The sequence below is a fragment of the Cetorhinus maximus genome, chromosome 15, assembly GCF_964194155.1.
Source record: "Cetorhinus maximus chromosome 15, sCetMax3.hap1.1, whole genome shotgun sequence".
Taxonomy (NCBI): domain Eukaryota; kingdom Metazoa; phylum Chordata; class Chondrichthyes; order Lamniformes; family Cetorhinidae; genus Cetorhinus; species Cetorhinus maximus.
In genome coordinates this window covers 24243356-24269028 of record NC_135893.1, presented here as the reverse complement: position 1 = coordinate 24269028, position 25673 = coordinate 24243356, and the positions used below count along the sequence as shown (strand labels likewise).

General features: G+C 40.5%; 1 protein-coding gene across 1 annotated transcript in view; it reads left to right on the top strand.

The window, feature by feature from the left end:
• Positions 1-16167, top strand: part of rimkla (ribosomal modification protein rimK-like family member A) — a 66252-nt gene extending 50085 nt beyond the window's left edge. Inside the window, exons 2-5 of the mRNA XM_078558145.1 lie at positions 6482-6712; positions 7390-7476; positions 8182-8385; positions 11156-16167. Coding sequence (XP_078414271.1) covers positions 6482-6712; positions 7390-7476; positions 8182-8385; positions 11156-11652 — 1019 coding nt within the window. The 3' untranslated portion in view covers positions 11653-16167. The remainder of the gene's footprint in view (positions 1-6481; positions 6713-7389; positions 7477-8181; positions 8386-11155) is intronic.
• Positions 16168-25673: the final 9506 nt, after the last annotated feature.

Genomic DNA, 25673 nt, shown 5'->3' with positions numbered 1-25673 from the left:
GGAGGGTGGCAAATGTAACCCCACTATTTAAAAAAGGAGGGAGGGAGAAAGTAGGGAATTGCAGACCAGTTAGCCTGACATCAGTGGTAGGGGAAATGCTCGAGTCTATTATCAAGGATGTGATAACAGGACACTTAGAAAATATCAGTGGGATTAAATGAAGTTAACGGATTTATGAAAGGCAAATCATGTTTGACAAACCTATTGGAGTTTTTTGAGGATATAACTAGCAGAATAGACAAGGGAGAACCAGTGGATATGGTGTATTTGGATTTTCAGAAAGCTTTTGATAAAGTCCCACGTAAGAGGTTTGTGTGTAAAACTAAAGCACATGGGATTAGGGGTAATATATTGGCATGGATTGAGAATTAGTTAGTAGACAGGAAACAGAGTAGGAATAAACAGGTCTTTTTTGGCGAGCTAGGCGGTGACTAGTGGGGTACCGCAGGGATCAATGCTTGGGCCCCAGCTATTCACAATATATATCAATGATTTGGATGAGGGAACCAAATATTTTGTTTTATTTTCAAGTTTGCTGACGATACGAAACTTGGTGGGAATGTGAGTGGTGAGCAGGGTGTTCAGAGGCTTCAAGGCAATTTAAACAAGTTGAATGAGTGGGCAAATACATGCAGTATAACGTGGATAAGTGTGAAGTTACCCACTTTGGTAGGAAAAACAAATAGCAGAGTATTATTTAAATAGTGATAGATTGGAAAATGTTGATGTACAAAGGGACCTGGGTTTCCTTGTACAAGTCACTGAAAGCAAGAATGCAGGTGCAGCAAGCAACTAAGAAGGCAAATGGTATGTTGGCCTTTATTGTGAGAGGACTTGGCACAGGAGCAAGGATGTCTTACTGCAGCTGTACAGGGCCTTGGTGAGACCACAACTGGAGTATTGTGTGCAGTTTAGGTCTCCTCACTTAAGAAAAGATGTGCTTGCCATAGAGGGAGTGCAGCGAAGGTTCACCAGACTGATTCCTGGGATGGCAGGATTGTTGTATGAGGAGAGATTGGGCTGATTAGGTCTGTATTCACTCGAGTTTAGAAAAATCGGAGGAGATCTCATTGAAACTTAAAATTCTGACAGAGATGGACAGACTGGATGCAGGGATGATGTTTCCTCTGGCTGTGGCGGGGGGGGGGTCTCGAACAAGGGGTCACAGTCTCAGGATACGGGGTGGGCCAGTTAGGACTGAGATGAGGAGAAACTTCTTCACTCAGAGGGTGGCGAACCTGTGGAATTCTCTGCCACAAAAGGCTCTGGAGGCCAAGTGACTGAATATATTTAGTAAGGAAATAGATTTCTGGACTCTAAAGGCATTAAGGGTATGGGGAGAGAGCGGGAGTATGGTGTTGAGATAGAGGATCAGCCATGATCATATTGAATGGCGGAGCAGGCTCAAAGGGCTGAATGACCTACTCCTGCTCCTATTTTCTATGTTCCTATGTGACTGGTCCAGTTCAGATTCTGGCAACCTCCAGGATGTTTGGTGGGGAATTCAGCGATGGTAATGCCATTGAATATCAAAGGGAAATAGTTAGATTTTGTCTTGAAGAATATGGTCATTGCCTAGCACTTGTTACTTGCCGCTTATCAACCCATGCCTGAATTTTGTCCGAGTCTTGCTGTATGTGGGCACAGACTTCCATTATCTGCGGAATTGTGAATGAACATAAGGATAAGAACAAAAGAAATAGGTGCAGGAGTAGACTACATGGCCCCTGGAGCCTGCTCCACCATTCAATACCGATCTGTTTCAACTCCACTTTCCTATCTGCTCCTTTGATTCCTTGTGAGATCAAAAATCTGTCTATCCACATCACTCTGGAAGAGACAATTCCAAAGATTCACGACCCTTTGAGTGAAGAAATTTCTTCTCATCTCTGTCTAAAATGATTGACCCCTTATCCTGAGATTATCTCCGTGCTCTGGATACCCAGCCAGGGTAAACAACCTCTGTGTTACCCTGTTAAGCGCCTTCAGACTCTTGTATGGTTTCAACAAGATCACCTCTCATTTTTATAAACTCCAGAGTACAGGCCTAATTTACTCTGCCTCTAATCATAGGACAACCCTCACACCCCAGTACCAATCTAATGAGCCTTCATTTTACTGCCTCCAATGAAAGTATATCCTTCCTTCCTTAAATATGGAGACCAAAACTGCACATAGTAATTGAGGTGTGGTTTCACCAAAGCCCTGTACAACTGGAGCGAGACCTCCTTATTCTTGTACTCTTTAATTCCTTGCAGTTGCCTTCCTAATTGCTTGCTGTACCTGAATGCTAACTTTGTGTTCTTTGTACGAACACGTCTATCTGAACATCAACATTTAAAAGTTTCATGCCTTTAAAAAATATCCTGCTTTCCTATTCTCATAATCAAAGTGAATAACTTCACACTTGTTGCATTATATTCCAACTGCCACTGTTGCCCTCTCACTTAATCTGTCTATAGCTCTTTGTAGCCTCTTTGTGTCCTCCTCCTCAGCCTATATTCCCACCTAGCTTTGTGTTGTTGGCAAACTTGATTAATCACTCTCACTCTTTGTCTATGTAATTAATATAAATTATTAATAGCTGAAGCCCCAGCACCAATCCTTGCAGCACTTTATTAGCTGCAGCATGTCAACTTAGAAGTGTTCCACTTTTCCCTAGTCTTTACTTCCTGTCCATTAACCAATCCTCTATCCATGCTGATATATTACCTCCAACTCCATGAGCCCTTGTCTTGTGTATTTACCTTATTGAATGCCTTTGGAAATCCAAATCATGGTTCCTCTTTATCAATCCTATTAGTTACACCTTCAAAAAGCTCTAATAAATTTGTCAAACGATCTCCCTTTTGTAAAACCATGCTGACTTTATCTGATCGTACCATGATTTTCTAAGTGCGTTGTTAAGGATTCCTTAATATTAGACACCGGCATTTTCCTGATGACGGATGTCAAGCTAATTGGCCTGACGTTCCCTGTTTTCTGTCTGTCTTCCTTTGTTGAATAGCTATGTTATACTTATTAACTTCTAATCCACTGGGACTATTCTACAATGTAGGGAGCTTGAAAAATCATGACCAATGTATTCACTATCTCAGCAGCTGCCTTTTTTAGAACCCTAGGATGTGGACCTGCCAAATCCCAGGGACTTGCCAGATTTTAGACTCTTAACTTTCTCCAATACTATTTCTCTGCTGATAATTACCTTAAGTTCCTCACTCTTATTAGCCCCTTGGTTACATTCTATTTCTGATGTGTAATTTCTGTCTTCTACTGTGAACTGTGAAGACAAATACATATTGTGTTGTATATGACAATATTTGAATGGGACTGAACACTGCAATTATCAGCGAACATCCCCATTTCTGACCTTATGATGGATGGAAGGTCATTGATGAAGCAACTGAAGATCATTGGGCCTAGCACACTACCCTGAGGAATTCCTACAGCGACATGCTGGGGCTCAGCTGATTGACCTCCAACAACCACAATCATCATTCTTTTGGCTAGGTAGGTCTCCAGACAGAGAGTTTTTGCCCAGATTTCCATTGACTTTATTTGTACTCTGGTTCCTTAATGCCATACTCAGTCAAATGTTACCTTGGTGTGAAGAGCAGTCACTTTCATCTTGCCTTGGGAATTCAGTTCTTTTATCCATATTTGGACCAAGGCTTTGATGAGGGCTGGAGACAAACGGTCCTGGCGGAACCCAAACTGAGCATCAGGGAGCAGGTTGTTGCTGAGGATATGTCAATTGCACTTTCAATTACTTTCTTGATGATTGAGAGTAGCCTGGGACTAATTAGCTGGATTGGATTTGTCCTGCTTTTTGTGGTTGGGACTTAACTGAACAATTTTCCACATTGTTGGATACAGTGTTGTAGCCATACTACAACAGCTTGGTTAGGGGCAAAGCTCATTCTGGAGCAGAAGTTTTCCACACTACAATCAGGATGTTACCATAACATTTGCTATGACAGTGTACTCAGCAATTTCTTGATTCTGTATGGAGTGAATTGAAATGCCTGGTGACAGGGACCTCAGGAGGAAGCTGAGATGGGTCATGCACTTGGCACACTGGATAAAGATGGTTGAAAAGACTTCAGCCTTGTCTTTTTTGCACTAATGTTTGGGCTCCACCATCATTCAGGATGGGGATGTTCGTGGAACCTCTCTCCAGTTGTTGCTTTAATTGTCCACCACTATTAATTGGATATGGCAGGACTGTCAAGCTTGATCTCATCTGTTGGTTGTGGGATCGCTTAGCTCTTTCCATAGCATACTGCTTCCCCTCCTTAGCATGTTTGTAGTTCTTTGTTGTAGTTGCATCAGATTGGTATCTCATTTTTAGATATGTCTGATGCTAATCCTGGCATGCGCTCCTATAGTCCTTATTGAACCAGGGTTGCTTTTTTGGCTTGATAGTAATGGTCAATTGAGGAATATGTTGGGCCATGAGGTTACAGATTGTGGTGGAGTACAATTCTTCTCCAGCTACTGATGGTCTGCAACATCTCATTTGAGCTCCAGATCTGATCTGAATCTAAAATTAAAACAGCAAATACTGGAAATACTCAGCAGGCCAGGCAGCATCTGTGGAGAGAAAAACAGAGTTAACGTTTCAGGTCTGTGATTTTTCATCGGATCTGAATTTATCTGATATATGGGTCGATTTTGGGTTGTCCATCCTGTTTTATTCTTATTTGACTTTTCTATACTGGTTTGATACAACTGAGTGGCTTGCTAGGCTACTTCAGAGGGTGGTTAAGAGTCAACTACATTGATGTGGGTCTGGAGTGGCATACAGGCCAGATTAGGCAAGGCTGGCAGATTTCCTTTCCTGAAGGACCTTAGTGAACTGGATGGTTGTACAACAATTCGATAGCTCCATGGTCACCATTACTGAGACTAGCTTTTTATTCCAGATTTGTTTGATTGATTAAATGTAAATTCCCTAACTTCCTTGGTGGAATTTGAACTCATGTCTCCAGAACATTAGTCCATGCTTCTGGAATATTTGTCCAGTAACATTAATACTATGCTACTCTTGTGTGGTGAATATGAATCTTGTATGTTTGGAAGGAGCCCAAATGGTAACTATACCTGTCCCTAGCTTCTCAATAATATTTTTGCTGTATTTAAGACAATTCTCATTATTTCGGTGCTTGCCATTCTCTTCCTAGCCTATACCTTACATGCTCTTTATACTGTGTGTTGAAAAGCAGTAAGAGTCTGCTCCTACGTTTTTATCATGGTCAAGAAGGTCTCAGCATTGTGCACAACTAATGATTGGATACTAGCTTCATATACTCCTTTTCATTGCTCATGGTATGTCACTTCTTTACCAGTGCTCATTTCTATCAGACATCATGCAGAGATGATGCACCCCTGGACTAGGAGAAATTTGATTTACAGATTCCTCACAAAGGATTGCTTGCTGAACTGCATGTCTAATTGGTTTTAAGCCAAATACTTGCTAAGAACTCTGCCATGTGTTTTTTAAATCAAAAGCATCTTTGATCTAATGTCTGTTAATTAAATTAAAATGGTCAAAGAGAATGAAAATAAATCCTCTGCTGCAATTGTTTCATTTACTCAAAGCAATTTGCAATATTGAGAGTTGTCACCTTCCTTTTTTACTTATTTCCTCTCTACAGATCTCCCTGGTCCTCCTTCCTTCTCATTTGTCTCACCATTGACAGTGCAAGAGAACTGTTTTGACAGAACTAACCAGTAGATGGAGTGCAAGAACAATTTTCAGTGACTTGTGCAAGCATTTTTGTGTGTTTTCTCTCTTTTCTCACAAATCTCTTGTGCACAAACCAGCTAACCTCTGTTACTCCCTGGCAGCAGAACCAGGATCAGAAACTTGGCTGCGCAGAAAATTATACACGTAAATGGTATCTTACCTTCTTGTAACTATTTGTCTTTTCCTCTTACTACATTTTGAAATTTGCCTTTTTTAATCCATTAAATGCTGTTCATGCTAAAACAAATATTTCCATGCCTCTGAGCCGAGTCTTGTGTTCATTTACAGAATCCTGCGCGAAGAAAATTATCAGTATAAGTCTATCGTAGATCTTCCTGAAGATATTTTTGTTGCAGTATATGTGTAGGTTTTTTTGTGAGGGTGTGGCTGTTGTTGAAGGTTGCTTATTGCTCTGAGAGGTTACCAAAATAAATTGTTTTTAAAGGTTGTATTGGAGATCTCTTTGCTGCCTCTCCCAGTTCTGATATGAACTTAACCCATCTGAGCTGAGTACCAGAAAGAATTATTAGCATGTAACAGCCAAGAAGCTGTTCATACTCCTTTGCTGTAAGCCTGTTGTACAGTACTGTTTTGGAATTGTGTAAGCAATATATTTTATTTAGAAAGTGTACACAAAGTATTCATGCTGCAGGTACTTTTATGGCCAAATGGGATTGTTGAATTAGATGGTTGTACAGTGCTATTAATGTTGACTGTTTTGTTTCCCTGCAGGACTACGTATCAAACAAGAGCTAGTAACCAGTTACCCTCAAGTGGTGGTGGTTCGAGTTCCCACTCCTTCAGTCCAGAATGATAGTGACATCACTCTACTGCGGCACCTAGAAAAGATGGGCTGTCGTCTGGCCAATCGTCCTCAGGCCATATTGCACTGCGTCAACAAGTTCTGGACGTTCCAGGAGTTAGCTGGTCACGGAATACCACTACCTGATACTTTCTCTTATGGTATATACCAATATATGTCAAGGATCCTTTTGCAAATTTTGAGTCTTCTGGCAATATTTTATTTTTGTTGAATTTTGGTAGTTAAATAAACACACAATACCCTCTAACAAAGTAATGGTATTTAGATACAAGCTAGTCTATGCAGTCTCACGTAGCTTCCTTTGACACCTGCAATAGTGACTATCCATTATTGTTACATGTACAGCTGTAAACCTACAGTTGAAAAAGATAGCTGGACAATTAAAAAATGTGCTTCCTTCCCATTCTTGATTTTGGTGTCCTTTTTTAAATTGTGGGTACTGTGTGTCCCTGAAAGCTTCCAAGTGTTGCATTTGATACAGTTATCTCTTTTTTACATAAGAGGTGACCAAAAGCTGAAACGAATTGCCAGGATGGGTAGTTGAAACCAGAATGTTGGACTTGTTTTAAGAAATGCCTTGGTGCTGTAATGGGAAGGTAGTTAGGGTCAATATTCTGAAAGAATAAAATAAAATGTATCTAGGTTTTGGCTCAATTTGTATATATTAATTTTCTGCTTATCTTGGGTGAGGTGTGGGAAAGAGAAGACAAATTTGTTTCCTCTTTGCAGACTGCCACATTGGGGAGATGGGGACTGAAGCATCTGTAGTCTTGTTCCTGTTTGTCTAATAACCTAGAAACTCTGTTTTTTACAACAGGTGGTCATGAAAATTTTGCAAAAATGATTGATGAAGCTGAGCCTTTGGGTTATCCAGTAGTAGTTAAAAATACACGAGGTCATCGAGGTATAAATTCTTTCTCGTTTTGCAGTTAAGTACAGATACAGTAAAGCCACATAAACTTAAATTTATTTCCACAGTCTTTATTATCACTTTTGTTAAGGACCAGAAATTAAAACAGTGAAGAATGGTGTGACCTCTGCTCTGCAATGAGGTAGCTGATATCATTTGTGATGGCAATTGGGGCACTATATATAATTGATCATAGTTGCCTCGTCATTGGGTGGGGTGGAGTAGGGAGGCTGAGGATCTGGTGTGGAATCAGCCAGACCTTTGCTCCTTTTATCCACTGACCACTAATGGTAAATATGAGAGTTTGCATTTGGGCAAAGACATGCTCAGCTGAGATTCTGCCTCCACCCCATTACTCAAGTAACCTGCTGACACACTCGCTGTGCAAAATTACATAGTAAGAATAGCCCTCTTGGCGAAGTACCAGAGGGTGCCTGGTGCTCAGTGCAATGGCAAGGAACCAGCAGTTCAGCAGAGTAGAAAAGGGAAAATATAGGAAGGATTAAAATCACTTCTTCAAATAAATAGTTGAGTTTATAGAAAAATATCACAAAGTAAAATACTGTGCTGTCTTATGTGTTTTAATGTCATGTATATAAAGAATAATACTAAATCTTATTCTTTATTACTTGAGCAGAAATTTCACATTATTTATAACCTGTTTAAATGCATAACATGCCTGTATGTTGTCCTCTTCAGGGAAGGCAGTGTTCCTGGCACGGGACAAGCATCATTTGTCTGATTTATCTCACCTGATACGACATGATGCCCCATACCTTTTCCAGAAATACGTAAAGGAATCTCATGGGAAGGATATCCGCGTGGTCATGGTGGGAGGCCGTGTGATTGGTGCAATGCTGCGCTGCTCCACTGATGGCAGAATGCAAAGCAACTGCTCACTAGGTGAGATTTTGCACGTCATGGGTAGTTACTAGGAGATTTGTAGCTCCCCCAGTGGCAGTATTGGTAAAGGCTGTATTTAACTCAGCTATATGGACCATAAGTCCTTGGCCTGATCACTGGCCTGGTCTTGGATAATTGGGAGTGGTGTAGGTGGATTAGGGAGTATGAGGGATGGGAAAGTCCGGAATTAATATTGGGTCTGTCACTGGTGGGAGTCTACTCACTCTAATTGTGCTATACACGACCTAGGAGGGTTTCTTGATTATACTGGGCACCACATTGTAGGTGTGCCACCTGAAGCTATAACATTAAATAAAATAATTCCCCCTCTCACTGCCCCATAATCCCCCAACCAAAACAGTTTACTTCTCAAATGATTAGTTACTTTTTTAAAAATAAGTTCATTATATAGTAGAATGTTGTTAATCCAAACTAGCTAGGAACAACCTACAGTTCAGGTTAACTATTTGGAGTAACCTGTTTATTTATAGTACCTGTAACAGTTTTTCAATTTTGCAATTGCTTTGCAGATTTACTGTGTCTTATGTGCTTGTTTCAGTCCATAAATACCATTTCCTAAATTTAACAGGAGATGGTCTTTCCAATTCATCTGTTCTCAATACTGATCTGTGCAAATTAATTGTGTATAGATAATGGTGTTCTACCTTTCTGAGAAGTGTTATATTACACAAGTAAAACATTGTGGATGCTGGAAATTTAAATAATAACAGAAAATGCTGGAAATACTCAGGCCAGGCAGCATCTGTGGAGAGAGAAACAGAGTTAACATTTCAGATTGATGACCTTTCACCAGACCTTGGAAAAGTTAGAAATAGAATAGGTTTTAAGCAAGTGTGAAGGGGAAGAATGAAAAAGAGAGAAACTCTGTAATAGGGCGGAAGACCGGAGGGATGAAAAGTTCATAGTGTAGGGCCAAAGGGCGTGGTAATGGGACAAGTAACAAAAGAGGAGGTGTGAATGGCAGAATGATGAACAGCTGCCTTCCAAAAGCAAAGGAAAAATTAGAGTAAAACTGAAACCTACAAAGAAAAATGAAACAAAATGGGGGCAGAGGTTCTGATCTGATGTTCATTCCAGAAGGTTGTAAAGTGCCCAGTCAAAAACAGTCACAGGAAGTGCTGTTCCTCGAGCCCTGTATTGAGCTTCATTGGAGCACTGTAGGAAGCTGAGGACAGGGAGGTTGGTGTGAAAACAAGGTGGAGAATTAAAATGACAAGTGACTGGAAGTTCAGGGTCATGCTTGATGACTGAACGGAACTGTTCTGCAAAAGGGTCCCCCATTCTGCATTTGGTTACTCCGATGTGGAGCAAACCACATTGTGATCAGCAAATACAGTGTACTAAATTGGAATAAGTACAGGTAAATCACCATTTCACCTGGAAGGAGTGTTCGGGACCTAGGACAGTGAGGACAGAGAAGGTAAAAGGATAATAGTAATATATTAATTGTGTTTCCATGTAAATTTGGTTAATTACACTGGGTTTGGTTAGCAAGGTGCATTACAAGAGTATCATATTCTAGCACACTTAAAATTATTTAATTTTCTTAAATGAGTTTCGAGCGTTTAGGCTTTATTTCTTGTAGAGATATTGGCCCCACACCTGATGACTTTTTTTTTAAAACAGTTAATTCTCCCATTTTTTGTCATATTGTTGTTTTTTTCCTCCATTTAAGGCCTTCATTTGTGAGGGTAGAACATCCTCCAGTGGAAACTGATACTACTGTATTTTGATTCAATGAAGTGATCAGGCTGTATAGTCATTAGAACCCAGATTTTAGGAGCTTGGATTCAATCTGGAAAAACATTCTTCCCTCCCTTTAAATGAATGACAGTTCAATGTGCTGCATGATTAAAATCCAAGAGTTTGACTACATTGCTGACCAAAGGTAGCATTTAACAGTGTGTGACATCCTAAAAAACTGAGGTCACTGGTGGTCAAAGGGAAATTCCTCCAGTGATTAGAGTCATGACAGACACAAAGAAAAACACCTGTAGATTATCAGTTGGTAAGCGTCACAGCCCTAGGACATCATTACAAGATTTCTACAGGGAAGCATCCTCAGCATAAACTTCATTAGCTGCTTCATCACTGACATTCCGACTTGTGAAAAGGTCATGAAGAAGGGCTGTTTGTTGATAATTCTAGTGTTCAATTCCATTCATAACTCTTCTGAAAATAAAGAAGCCCATAACAGCCTACATCAGGACCTGGACAATGTCCAAGGTTGGGTTTCCTGTCACAGGAAACTAGCTACGGTAAAATTGTCCCCCAGTGTGTGTATCTGTGTGCCCTGTGATGGACTGGGGTCTCGTCCTGGGTGTACCCCTCCTAGCGCTCATTGCCTGTCGGGGTAGGCTCCGACTCCCTGTAGCTCTGAATTGGATGAAGCAGTTCTGGAAAAGTGACTGAGTTACCTTTAATAGTTAGCAACTTACGTGAAGGTTTCAAGATGGGCAAAATTGCTGTTTGGAGATAAATTTATTTTCTATTACCTGACAGACTTGTTGAAGCTTGCTCTCTGGGAATGCATAAAGTAAAATGAGTGGAGATTTGAGCTCTTGTTGCCCAGCAGAGATTCTAGCTGTAGTTGCCAAATTTCCTGAGTGTTGCAAAGAAATCTTAATTCGTAATTTTAAAAGAGTACCTGCTATTTTGCTTCTATTCTTTCTCTCTGTAGTGCACTAAAAATAATTTTTAATTTTTTTGGGAAGTTCTAAACTGATGCTGTTTTTTCTGTGTTTCACAGGAGGTGTTGGTGTGATGTATCAGCTGAGTGAGCAGGGCAAACAGCTGGCAATCCAGGTCTCCAATATCTTGGGCATGGATGTGTGTGGTATCGATCTGCTCAGGAAAGATGACGGTTCTTTTGTAGTGTGTGAAGCCAATGCAAATGTAGGTTTCAGGGCCTTTGATAAAGCTTGCAATCTGGATGTAAGTGGTATCATAGCGGACTACGCCCTGTCGTTGCTGCCAAGCCGACTGACCAGAAAGATGTCGCTTCTTTCTGTAGTTTCGAGTGCCAGTGAAACAAGTGAGCCAGAGGTGGGGGCTTCAGTCAGTGCCATCCCAGAGAGTGTGTTCACCATGAGTGTGGGATCAAGCTCTAGTGAGAGTGACCCTGAAATAGTGGAGGTCAGGGATTCTGATACTGCTACTTCCAGGTCCATGCAGACTGTACTGCCTGAGTCAGGCTACAATATGAACAATCTCATAAACACGGAAATGAAACTATTGAGTGAGTGAGGCTGAGGAACCTCTACTAATAGGTATAACAGACAGGGCAGCTTTCCTAGCTGAACTGTGGGTTAAAGGGTAAAAGAATTGATGGATGGGACACTTAATGGTTAATATGAGAATAAATTATATCAAATTTGGGTTTGTTGAATAACCCTGAATGACATTATAGCCATTAACTCACTCCTGGGCAATGGGTTATGTAGCCTCAATGTCACTGGGGCCAGGGTGGGGGTTGCGGTTAGGTACTGGTAAACTTACTTCAAAAACACAATAATACGGTTTCAGTTGCTTAGTTAAAAGGCATTGCCTTGACAAAAAATTAACAGTCAATATCAGAAAGAGGAAGACTGGTTACTGTTACGAAGGATACCCTTTATCAGTTCCTGTTAGGAAATGCACAGCCTCTGCTTGACATCTTCCTGTGGTACCATGGTTGAAATCAGGAACATGCTGCATTTGGAATCAATATCTTGCCTCTTTGCAATGAACTGCACCTCCATACTATTTTCCACTTCCCTAGAATAGCTGTTTCATACATCCCTTACTTACTTTCTGCTGCAACAGCAGTGTTATTTGCTTATGTCAGTGTCTACGTCACAGGATTTGAATATTTTTCAGGAATTTTGGTGAGGACAGTTTGAACTGGAGTGCACAAAACACATTATTATTCTGGAGCATGTAGTAACTCACAAACAGAGATATTTTAGCTGGTCCTAGACCAAAAGTGCAAGATTGAAGGGAACAGAGAACATCAATTCAAAATAAAATTTCGGCACATGCCAAAAAATGACACAAGCCAAGATTTCAATTCTTATCTCTTCCTTTCCCTCCCAAAAAAAATCTTTGAGCAGTGATATTAAAATACTAATTAGAAAATAAACTTCTGTGGAAAGTAATTTGAGAGAAAATCTAATCATTAAAATATAAAAGAACTTGGATGATTAGTCACAATAATTTTAGCTGTTTTTGGAATTTGGTACGTGAGGTTGCCTACCAGGTAGGTTAATAGATATAGGGTGCATGTTGAGGGGATATGATCGTAAACAAGTAGTTTCTCTGTATTGGAAGGTGAGTTAGATGTTCTTTTCAGCTCAAAATTTGGTTGTAATATTAAGGAAACCTTCATTTTATTGAAGTAATTGACAAAGTACAATTTTTCTGACTTGTGGTTGCAAGGAAACAATCCCAGACATAACAGAAATATTGGAGAAATACATAAGATATGTATGTATTCTAACCCATAGATACAGAAGTCCTTTTGACTCGAGTGACCAAGTTGATGTGTGTTATAAATCTTTTGATTTTTTTTGCCACTGTTCATTGCCCCCCCATTTCCATTTCACTGTTTTAATTTTACTTATGCTATATTACAATAGTCAAAGAAAGACAAAGGTCATTTGTCCCATTGAAGCTTGTCCCTTGCATCCCGACTCTCCAGACCTAGCATCATTGCTCAGTCCGAAAGGTGTGAAATGTGATGGGATGATCTCTGCCCTTTCATCAGCTGGTTTTGCAAAAGCTTTGGACCTGGTTTATCAAGTGAAATGTGCAAAATTAAAATCCCTAGGGATTAACTGTAAATAAGTAAGAATTTTAAAAATCGTTGTCATTAGACATGATTCAGAACAGAAAATATTTATATGCTGAATATTGCTAGACAGGTGAAATCTGCAAAGTGTGTCATGTATGGGGATTGATCTGTGCTCTTTTTGACTTTGCAGAAGCCAGCTACAGGCTCTCGCAGTCTGCGAGCCTCTCTTATAAAAAGTAGTGTCTGTATTTACGAATTGCATCTCCTAGAATGATGGGCACAGTATCAGTGTTATATTTTCTTAAATTATATTTCCTAATTTTTATAATTGTTGGTGAATTTGTGCACATTTCTGAATGTGTTAACTTTAGCAGTTAATGTATCGGTCAACAAGCAAGAAACTCACAGGCACCATAAACAGATTAGGATATATAATATTGTAGTTTAAAATTTAATTTTAAACAGGAAAACTCAGTTTCAGCAGTTTCTGTTGATGCATAGGCTTTCACGATCATACAGTTGTTAATACTGGAACTTTAAACAAGCCACCCGCTTAGCTAACTGTCAAGTGATCCCCTATCTGTTTTATCTCACTAGATGAAAAGCTAAGTAAAACAGCTAGGTGTTAAAGTGGTAGGTATTATGTAAAATGAACAGTGCAAGGGAACCAGAAGCCAAATATAGTGAACTAAGCTTAAACCATTAAATAGCCTATTTTAAAAAATGCTGCCATTTTTTTTTGCATTATTAAAAACATATATTACATTGCGATTGAGATAACCTGAAACCCTGGGCATATTTGCCCACAGAATCAACATTTACATGCCACACAATTTGGTTGTGTTTCCTGCAGAAATTGGCTTGAAATGCTGCAGATTCTAGGTATCTAAATTTAATGAATGAATTTCTGCAAGTTAGAAGTCTCTGTGATTGCTCAACAAGCTGCTTGTGTAGCTCAGTAAGACTAGTCATATTCTCTAGATAATGTGTTTCCCATTAATGTAAAGACAACCTGGCAGAGGCGGGCATTCTTTGCACCATCACTGTACAGGGCAGCTCTCAACACAGCCTGTTGATGTGTGTTAATTTAAAGCAGTAAAAGAGCATTGTACAGATTCTGCTTGCAGTGTATTTTACACTTGGAAACTGTCCTGACCTGTATTTGTACAACATCCAGGTTAAATGTAATTAATTCCTTCTGGAAGGGCTCCAGTTACCTAACGTAAAATGTTGGCTGGGATTTTCCGGCCCCGTTGCGGGCGGGACACATGGTGGGCGAGGCGGCATCCCAGCAAGAAGTCCATTGAGTTGGGGCGGGACCGGAAGATCCTGGCAGCGGGTGGATGCGGAAAATCCCGCCCATAGTGTTGACAACAATTTTAAGGACTTTACACTAAATTAATTAAAATTGACTTAGTCTGAGGGCTTGGCTAAAAGATTCCCAGCATCCTCTTCCAGCCTTTTAATATCCGTGAGCACATTGACTTCTAACTTTTAAGATGGCTTGTGAACATTCCCAGCCATTTTCTATAAACCTTTCTGCATTTTTAAAAAAGACAACATGGTTACTTTGGAAAATTAGGACCCAAAATTCAAGGCTTTATCTGCTTTGTTGAAAAGTTTTCAGGCAGTATTCTGATTGACTGCATTGACTCTGTTCCAGCAGCTGCTGGCTTTAAAGTCAATGACTTGAAAATCCCTGGAAATATTTCTATGCAGCACTGAATCCAAGGATAAAGCACTGGCATGGTTCATTATGCATCGCTTAAACTGTTTACTCAATTTCTCAAAGCAGATACTCAATTTTTGTTTTATGTACTGTTCTCTGATGACTGTGAATGTGCCACATGTTATGGCACTGGGCCATGCAATCCCAATATGCTTCCTATTGGGGATGCTGTTTCTGGCCTTACTGTGCCCGAATTGGGTGGAGGGGCACAGGGGTTGACTACAATCGAAGTGTTTGTGAACAGTGGCAAAAAGACAAAATCAGGCCTACCTCTTACCAAAACAGCGCACCAATATTTGCTATTCATGCTTGCACGTGAAGAATAGCCATGTGGGTGAAGTGCCAAAGGCCACTTTGACTGCAACTGTCACCCAGCAGAAGGCCTTCAGAGGGGTTCAAATGAAGGTGAAAGATGACATTTAAAACTGCTTATGCTGTGGAAGTTGAGCAGTTTCTGTGGCAGGCAGAAAATTCTAATAGCAATAAATATGAACTTTTATACTCTTTTTCTCTTGCCCACCCTGCAAACCCCAAAAGGAAAGAATTAACCTTTATGTTCTTTCCAAAGGGGCTCTCTGGTTACCCCGTAAATTCAATGTTGTGAAAACTTTGTTGAGTGGTAAGGGCATTTCTTGAATAAAGTGTAACTCACTCCCTAACCATTTTGAGGGAAGAAGTATGAATTGTTAAGCCTGTGTGAACACCTTCACAGACAATGTCAGTAATTAACTCATAAAGAGCTGTGTTTTAAGTGATATGGACTGTCAGCAGTGAGATAGTACTGGTTGTTTCTGTGTCCAGCATTTGGGTAAGTTGACTAAATGAGTAGGGAGGTTATTGGTGTTGAAGATCAAGAGGCGACTGACATCATAAATCCAACAGTGGAATGCGCACTCAGTTGCGAGGTCCAGAACTGTGGGGAAATCTGCTTATTCTCAGTAATATAGTTTGCAATTTAACTTAAGAACATGCAAGAGGATTAAAAGCCTGTGTGTTTGAATAAAGATGCCATTTAATTGCATTGAGTGTACTTAACTAACTTGATTAATGTGAGGGATGTGGGGAAGAGGAACAATGATTCAAAGCTTGAAAGTATTTTCAAATGGTATGGGAGAAGTGATGTATTTTTGTTGATGCTCTGTCCTCTCATCTGTTTCAGTAAGTTTAAGAATTTTCTGATTTTTATGTATTTCTTTTAACTTCGTAACACTGTGGCAAATGGCTGGAGTTAATATAGTGGTTGTGCACATGATGTGTCCTGGACACAGCAAGATGTATTTAACATCCACAAGTGAAGCTGACTGAGTGACGTATTGGAAAATTTCTGATCTACAGCTAGCTGTTGAGATAATTACACTAAGCATCTAAAATTTAAAATAATTTTTGCTTTTATGACTCAACTGGTGATGGGGGGTAAGGGAGAACATAAAACATAAGAACATGAGAAATAGGAGCAGGCCATTCGGCCCCTCAAGCCTGCTCTGCCAGTCAATAAGATCATGGCAGATTTGATGTGTGGCCTTAACTCCACTTTCCTGCATGTCCCCCTTAACTTTGACTCTCTTGTCAATCAAAAATCTGTCTAACTCAGCCTTGAATATATTCAACGACCTAGCCTCCACTGCTCGCTGGGGTAGAGAATTCCAAACACTAACGAAGAAATTCCTCCTCATCTCTGTTTAAATGGGACTCACCTTATTTTGAAACTGTGTCCCCTAGTTCTAGATTCCTCCCTAGATTCCTAGGAAACATCCTCTTTAGTATCTACCTTGTCGAGTCCGCTCAGAATATTATATGTTTCAATAATATTACCTCTCACTTTCCTAAACTGAGGATAGGGCACCCTATTCAGCCTTTCCTCACAAGACCATCCCTTCATCCCAGGAATCAGCCTAGCTGAACTGCCCCTAATGCAAGTGAGGTGATCAAAACTGTACGCAGTACTGTAGGTGTCTCACCAATGCCCTGTAGAGTTGTAGCAAGAAAAGATAACTTTTTTCAACAAGCCCATGATTCTCAAGCCATGCACATTATGAAAAACTTCTTCACAGATATGAATTCCTTCAGCCCTAGACCTTTGCTACAAATAGGATCTCTGAATTCAGAGATCAGTGTGGCAGGTATTTCTAAATGGTCATTGATAGATGAGTACGATGTGATATATATACAAAATGTGTTTTCTTGCAAAACACTGACTGAATGTTAGCAATGGGCTAGCAGATTTAATCAGTTGCATTAGTGAAACAATTTAATTGACGTGTTGATATGAAAATTTGATATTTTTAACTGTGACTACCCCCTACCAATATTTCTAGAATGAAATGTGTATGTTTTTGTACGGGAGGTGAGGGAAGAGATTTGACCCTTTTTATCCACAGTTTTTCTGCATTCCAGCTTTGTTTAGAAATGTGAACACTTGAACAGAAGTATTATTGCAGAATTTTGGCATTTGCCTCAGTCTGACCAACAAAGATTATTTTACCTATCGTATATTATTCTTTCCATGGCTCATGAAACTGTAGGATGAATTTATAGGTCCAGCTTTAGAACAACAAAACAGTTAAGTGAGACCAATACTATGACTCCCCACTGCACTGAAAACTTTAAAGTGGAAGCCCCTAGTAACTGACGTTTCAAATCCAATTTTAGATCTTTTACCACAATATAAACACAGTCTCTACACCTATGACGAGATTTGAGAGCAGTTCATTGCACAGTGTAAAACTAAGGCAACCTCTTCAATCCTGACATTCCATTGTGTTTGCAGACCTACTGAGGGAGAGCAGGAGAAACAGCCCTGTCCCATTCTCCAGGCATGAGTAGAATATTATACATATGTAGTTAGGAATTAAATTTAACTTGTATTTAAGAGAAAAAAATATTTGAACATCCAAAAACTGTTGAGTTTATGCTTTTACTGCTTATTTCATAAATGCTCAGTGTTCTTTAAACATTGGGGTAGGGGTGGGAGGGAAAGGTCCGAAAATGTACATTTTATGAATAAGCTGTGAGTGTTCCAATGCACTGAACTGTACAGCTGTGAAGTTTGAATTTACTGACGGTTTCACTAACTGTTTCTCTGTAGAACATTGTATTTGGAGCAAGGTTGATTTCTATGTATAAGTGTGACTGTGTGCATGTTAGACTGGGTGCCTTGTTCAAATGTAATTGACACAATAGTCAAAATGAGTTGGCAGTTGTGCAACCAAGTATCCTTGACAACATACACTAGGGGCATAGCTGAACTGGTTTGAATTTTCAAAGCCTGAAAATTTATGTAATTATCTTCTATGAAATGATTTGGGATATACACACTAACTTGTTAATCTTTTATTGGGTAAAACAACTTTTAAATGCAGCATTTCCCATTCTGGTCAGTGTTCGTTTGATATGGAAATTAACTTTTAATGGTTGTTTCCTTTATCGTAAACTAAAAGGTTTTCAGCCAGCAGTTTGTATTCAGTGTATGCATCATTGGTTTTACATTGTACTTGCACATATTGCAATGAGGGCTGTGATTAAGATCTGGCCATAGTGATGTGTACAATTACTTCAGCATCAAGCTATTGGAAGTTGTAAAAATGTTGACCGTGTTACTTAAAACGATGCAGAAAAAGATTTCTGTTTTAAATGATCCATTAGACCCTTGGGCTGCAGTTCTGGATGGCATAGAGACAGGTAGTGATCAGCACTAAAAGTACCTTTATATCTTAACTGAAAATTTTTTATAAATCTGAATTTATCTCCTGTTTTTGTGATCTTGTCCAAATGGCAGCTAGAATTTGCAAGTTTATAAACTATTGTAAACTTCTCTCATGTTTTCGTCACATAAAGGATATTTTATAAATTTTATTAGAAATTTTTTAAAAAATCATTTTTGCTATTGGTTATTAAGTACCTTTCTGCTAAGCAGTCATTTGGATATTTAAGGAGACTGAAGCAAAGAATTTTCCATTTGTAAAACTGGCGCCTCATGACATGCTGCCTGCACAGCCTGATTGTACTGCTGTTTGTTTGACAGCTGTGTGACTGTAGCCCAAAGGTATAAAGCAAATAGTAACTCATTTTCTGATAATAGTACTTCAGATTTTGCCTCCTGATCTCACAGATGCTATCCTGTGTCCAATAATGTGTATCAGCCTTTTGCTTTTATCATCGGGACACATACTCTTAGTTATTCTGGAAAATCTTATAGTACGGCTGTGGGTTACTACTTGTATTATATGTTATGCGTTCCCTTTATGTGTGCGTATGCATCTGAGAAAGAGAGAGAGAGCATGCATGTCTTTGGTGATTGTACAGATTTCAAGAGTGTGGTTAACTGGTAAGTAGATTGACTCACGATGTTTGAAAATTTGAAGGACTAATGAGATTGAGAATGCTTGGTAGGGGTTTCATGACCATTAGAATGGTAAACTGAATTCCTACACATCAATATTCTAACTAGCTTCCCAAATGTATATGGGTTTTAGCCATAAACTGACATTCACAGTTTTGATAGACAAGTGGTTGTGACTTGAACAAAGAACTGAAGAATTATAAATAAGAAACATCTACAATCACATGCTTCTAGAATTCTGTCCAGTTTTAAATATACTCAAATCAATTTTAAATATTTGGTTTAAGGGGAGAGAATTTTCAAACAATGCAGGATAACGTGAAATTGGAGAATCCATTCCTTTAAATGCTCTTGCTCCATTACCAAATGAAATATTTGTATTGATTTGTGGAGAATACATAATTTCAGCACAATATTAAGTTAAGTGGGCCCTAAAACTTTGTGCAGCATCTTATGGTGCTGCATGTTTATATTCTCTGCTTGTGTTGCACCAGATATTTTTCCTGCAGTGTTCTATATTTCAACCTCTGTGACACTGATAATAGCAGTGCAAAGCCAGACTCGTGAATCTATGAAGAAAAAGATCCACATACTAGGCTTTTAACATCAGTAATACTGTGAACTAAACATCTTTTAAACATCAGTAAACACCCTAGTTGCCAAGTTCCTGTAGATTGGGTTAATAGCAATCTTTGGAAAAAATTATCAGTCCTGGACTATTTGCCATTCTCATTTTGAAGTTTATAGAATGTTTACTGATGTTTCAGTTTGAATGTGAAACTCCTACCAAGTAGTGCAAACTGACCAAGTGCCGGTGAAGCTGGCCAATTATTGGTACTTGAATAACTAGTTGGAAAGGCAGGGATGTGGTGTTAGTCACATTGATCATGGTGAATACTGTACATATACTTATGTTTCATTTTTTTAGAATGTAATAAAAATGATTCATAGAAATTAAAACAATCTATTAAACTGAGTTGTGTTTTTTTCATTTTTTAAAGAGGGATAAGTAAAAGGTTGCACCAAACACAAGATACTTTGTGCGCTTTCTACAATGAAACAACCTCTTGGAAAGTGTTTTGTAAAATTTCAATATTAAATGGTCATGTGAAACTTTATTGAGGAGTGGATTTTGTATTTACTCTGGTCCTGTATAACACAGAACTGAATTTCTGAAGCAATGGATGGACAGGGGGGTTGGTGGGGAGCATAATTTTCCAGACATTTTGTCACTCTTGCAGCAAAGTTCAGTCTAATAATGCTTTCATTCATTTACAAAGCAGTAAGCAGACACTTCAAATCACTGTGTTCCATGACAATGTTTGCTTCCACCTTTGGCAGTAGATAACTTTACTTGGATAGCTTGTATTTAATATCTGTTAAGTCAAACCAAAATAGGTTTACCCACAGCATGCTTTTAAAAAAAAAAAGTTCTGTACCAGTGTGCATTATTTCGTTTTACATTGAATTTCATCTGTCATTTACTAGAAATTACACATCCACTGACATTTTCTCCTTCCTCAAAACATTCCAGTAGATGTGAGGCAATGTCTGTTGCAAAAGTACTCCAAATCTTCATTGCGTTCACTCTCTTAACTTATAGTCACCTACAAAAAACAGTCACCATGCTTCAAAGTAATTTATTAATTAGAGATACTTATCACTCTGTACTGTAAATAATTTTTATTCATTCACGATGTGGCCATTGTTGGCAAGGCCAGCATTTATTATCCATCCCAAATTGTCTATGAGAAAGCGGTGTTGGGTCACTGCCTTGAATTGCTGTAGCTCATGTAGTGAATGTACTCCCACAATACTGTTAGTGTTCCAGGATTTTGATCCAGTGACAATGAAGAGCGAGATATATTTCCAAGTTGTGCTGGTATGAGGTGACGGTGTTACAAGTGCCTGCTTGTAGGTGTCAGAGACTGTGGTTTGGGAGGCTGCTTTGTCATGGATGATGTCGAGCCTCGACTGTTGTTAAAACTGAACTCATTCAGGAAAGTAGTGAGTATTCCATCACCCTCCTGACTTGTGTCTTTTATATGGTGGGAAGGCTTGGGGAGTTAGGAGGCAAGTTACTTTGTCCTGTTCTTGTAGCCACAGTATTTATGTGACTGCTCCAGTTAAGTTTCTGGTCAATGGTAACCCCCAGGAAGTTGACAGTGGGGTATTAAAGCCTGTTGAAACGTAGATACCAAGTTTGTTGAGGACCACAGGGACAAAGGTGGTGGGAGGTTGGGGTGTGGTGACCCCCGGATACGATCATGGATACAGCTGATTTATTATTTTGAAGACAATGCTGGGTATTTGCTACATTTCTGTGCTTCCCCAATTAGCTAAGCAAATGTAATCAGATGGAGATGTGTAGGATACCTGATCTGTGCTGTGCTGCTCTCAGCTGGGTTATAATCAGTGTCAGTGACGTTTAGGCAAACAGGGCCTTGTTAATTTTTTGCAATCTACTGCCACTGAGTGCATTAGATCATCTGGTGATGACTGGATTGGGCTTGGGTGTGACACTTTGACAGTCAAATAAACTGCCTGGAAAAAAAGATGACTTCTGTCAGTACTATGTCAGTGCTCTAGTACATTTCACTGCCAACTATTGGATACATAATGAAGGTTACTGTTCCTGATACAGCATGTATACGCATCTCAGTTTTTACTATTATGCAATGTATCACTACTGTATTAAATTGCCTACTATTTATAACACGAATCCAGTATTGTTTTGAGAATGGAATTTTTTCTTTATTCATTCATAGGATGTGGGTTTCGCTGGCTAGGCCAGCATTTATTGCCCATTCCTAATTGCCCTTGAGAAGGTGGTGGTGAGCTGCCTTGAACCGCTGCAGTCCATGTGGTGTAGGTACACCCACAGTGCTGTTAGGAAGGGAGTTCTAGGATTTTGACCCAGCGCCACTGAAGGAACGGCAATATATTTCCAAGTCAGGATGGTGAGTGACTTGGAAGGGAACTTCCAGGTGGTGGCATTCCCATCTATCTGCTGTCCTTGTCCTTCTAGATGGTAGTGGTTGTGGGTTTGGAAGGTGCTGTCTAAGGAGGCTTGGTGAATTCCTGTAGTGCATCTTGTAGATAGTACACACTGCTGCTACTGTGTGTCGGTGGTGGAGGAGTGAATGTTTGTGGAAGTGGTGCCAATCAAGCAGGCTGCTTTGTCCTGGATGGTGTCAAGCTTCTTGAATGTTGTGGGAGCTGCACTCATCCAGGCAAGTGAGGAGTATTCCATCATAATCCAGACTTGTGCCTTGTAGATGGTGGACAGTCTTTGGGGAGTCAGGAGGTGGGTTATTCGTCGCACTATTCCTAGCCTCTGATCTGCTTTTGTAGCCACAGTATTTATATGGCTAGTCCAGTTCAGTTTCTGATCAATGGTAACCTCCAGGATGTTGACAGTGGGGGATTCAGAGATGGTAAAACCATTGAATATCAAGGGGCGATGGTTGGATTCTCTCTTGTTGGAGATGGCAATTGCCTGACACTTGTGTGGCGCGAATGTTACTTGCCACTTGTCAGCCCAAGCCCGGATATTGTCCAGGTCTTGCTGCATTTGGACATGGATTGCTTCAGTATCTGAGGAGTCGTGAATGGTGCTGAATATCGTGCAATCATCAGCGAACATCCCCACTTCTAACCTTATGATGGAAGGAAGGTCATTGATGAAGCAGCTGAAGGTGGTTGGGCCGAAGACACTACCCTGAGGAACTCCTGCAGTGATGTCCTGGAGCTGAGATGACTGACCTCCAACAACCACAACCACCTTCCTTTGTGCTAGGTATGACTCCAACCAATGGAGAGTTTTCCCCCTGATTCCCGTTGACTCCAGTTTTGCTAGGGCTCCTTGATGCCACACTCTGACAAATGTTGCTTTGATGTCAAGGGCAGTCACTCTTACCTCACCTTGGGAATTCAGCTCTTTTGTCCATGTTTGAAACAAGGTTGTAATGAGGTCAGGAGCTGAGTGGTCCTTGCGGCACCCAAACTGGGTGTCAGCAGGTTATTGCTAAACAAGTGCCGCTTGATAGCACTGTTGATGACCCCTTCCATTACTTTACTGATGATGGAGAGTACACTGATGGCTGGGTTGGATTTGTCCTGCTTTTTGTGTACAGGACAAACCTGGGCAATTTTCCACATAGCCGGCTAGATGCCAGCTGTACTGGAACAGCTTGACTATGAGTGTGGCAAGTTCTGGAGCACAAGTCTGCAGTACAATTGCCGGAATATTGTCAGGGCCTGTAGCCTTTGCAGTATCCAGTGCCTCCAGCCGTTTCTTGAAACACGTGGAGTAAATCAAATTGGCTGAAGACTGACATCTGTGATGCTGGGGACTTCCGGAGGAGGCTGAGATGGATCATCTACTCGGCAGTTCTGGCTGAATATCGTAGCAAATGCTTCAGCCTTATCTTTTGCTCCTCCATCATTGAGGATGGGAGTATTTGTGGAGCCTTCTCCTGCAGTTAGTTGTTTAATTGTCCACCACCATTCATGACTGGATGTGGCAGGACTGTAGAACTTAGATCTGATCCATTGGTCATGGGTTGCTTAGTTCTGTCTATCACTTGCTGCTTATGCTGTTTGGCATGCTAGTACTCTTGTGTTATAGCTTCACCAGATTGTGTTCGAGTACAATTCTGCTGCTGCTGATGGCCCATAGCGCCTCATGGATGCCCAGTCTTGAGTTGCTAGATCTGTTCGAAATCTATCCCGTTTAGCACAGTGGTAGTGCCACACAACACGATGGAGGGTATCCTCAATGTGAAGGCAGGATTTTGTTTCCACAAGGGCTGTGTAGTGGTCACTCCTACCGATACTGTCATGGACAGATGCATCTGTGGCAGGCAGGTTGGTAAGGAAGAGGTCAAGTATGTTTTTCCCTTCTGTTGGTTCCCTCACCACCTGCCGCAGACCCAGTCTAGCAGCTATGTCATTTAGGACTCAGCCAGCTCAGTCAGTAATGGTGCTACCGAGCCACTTTTGGCAATGGACATTGAAGTCTCCCACCCAGAATACATTCTGCGCCCTTGTCACCCTCGGTGCTTCCTCCAAGTGGTGTTCAACATGGAGGAGCACTGATTCACCAGCTGAGGGAGAGTGATACGTGGTAATCAACAGGTTTTCTTGCCCATGTTTGACCAGATGCCATGAGACTTAATGGGATCCGTAGTCAATGTTGAGGGCTCCCAGGGCAACTCCCTCCGGTCTGTATACCACCTAGCCACCACCTTTGCTGGGCTTGTCCTGCCGGTGGAACAGGAGATGGCAGTCTCTGGGACATTATCTGTATGGTATGATTCTGAGGGGATCACTATGTCAGGCTGTTGCTTGACTAGTCTGAGACAGCTCTCCCAATTTTGGCACTAGCCCCCAGATTTTAGTAAGGAGGACATTGCAGGTTCGACAGGGTTGAGATTGCCATTGTCTGTCCTTGGCTTGCTGCATTGTTCCAGTGAAGCCCAACGCAAACTGGAGGAACAGCACCTCATCTTCCGACTAGGCACTTTACAGCCTTCCGGGCTGAATATTGAATTCAACAACTTTAGATCTTAAACTCCCTCCCCCCATCCCCACCCCGTTTCTTCCCCCTCCCTTTTGTTTTTTTCCAATAATTTATATAGATTTTTCTTTTCCCACCTATTTCCATTATTTTTAAATCTACAACTAATACTTTGTCAGTCTTTCCACCCCACCCCCACTAGAGCTGTACCTTGAGTGTCCTGCCATCCATTCTTAAATAGCACATTTTCTTAGATAATATCACCGCCTTCAACACCTCTTTGATCCTTTTGTCTATGACATCTTTTGATTATCTGCTCCCATCACTGCTTGCTTATCCCAACAACCCCCCCCCCCCCAACTTCTCTCCCCCCACCTTAAACCAGCTTATATTTCACCCCTCTCCTAACTATACTCAGTTCTGCTGAAGGGCCATGAGGACTCGAAACGTCGACTCTTCTCCGCCGATGCTGCCAGACCTGCTGAGTTTTTCCAGGTAATTCTGTTTTTGTTTTGAGATTGCCATTGTCGTTTCCGGTGCCTAGGTTGATGCCAGGTGGTCTGTCCGGTTTCATTTTTTTTGTGACTTTGTAGCGGTTTGTTACAACTGAGTGGCTTGTTAGGCCATTTCAGAGGGCATTTTAAGAGTCAACTGCATTGCTGTGGGTCTGGAGTCACGTGTAGGCTAGACAGCAGATTTCCTTCCCTAAAAGGCACTAGTGAACCAGGTGGGTTTTTACAACAATCGACAATAGTTTCCTGGTGATCATCAAACTTTTGATTCTAGATTTTTATTTAATTCAAATTCCACCATCTGCTGTGGTGGGATTTGAACCCGGGTCCCCAGAGCATTACTCTGGGTCTCTGGATTACTAGTTCAGTGACAATACCGCTACGTCATCACCTTC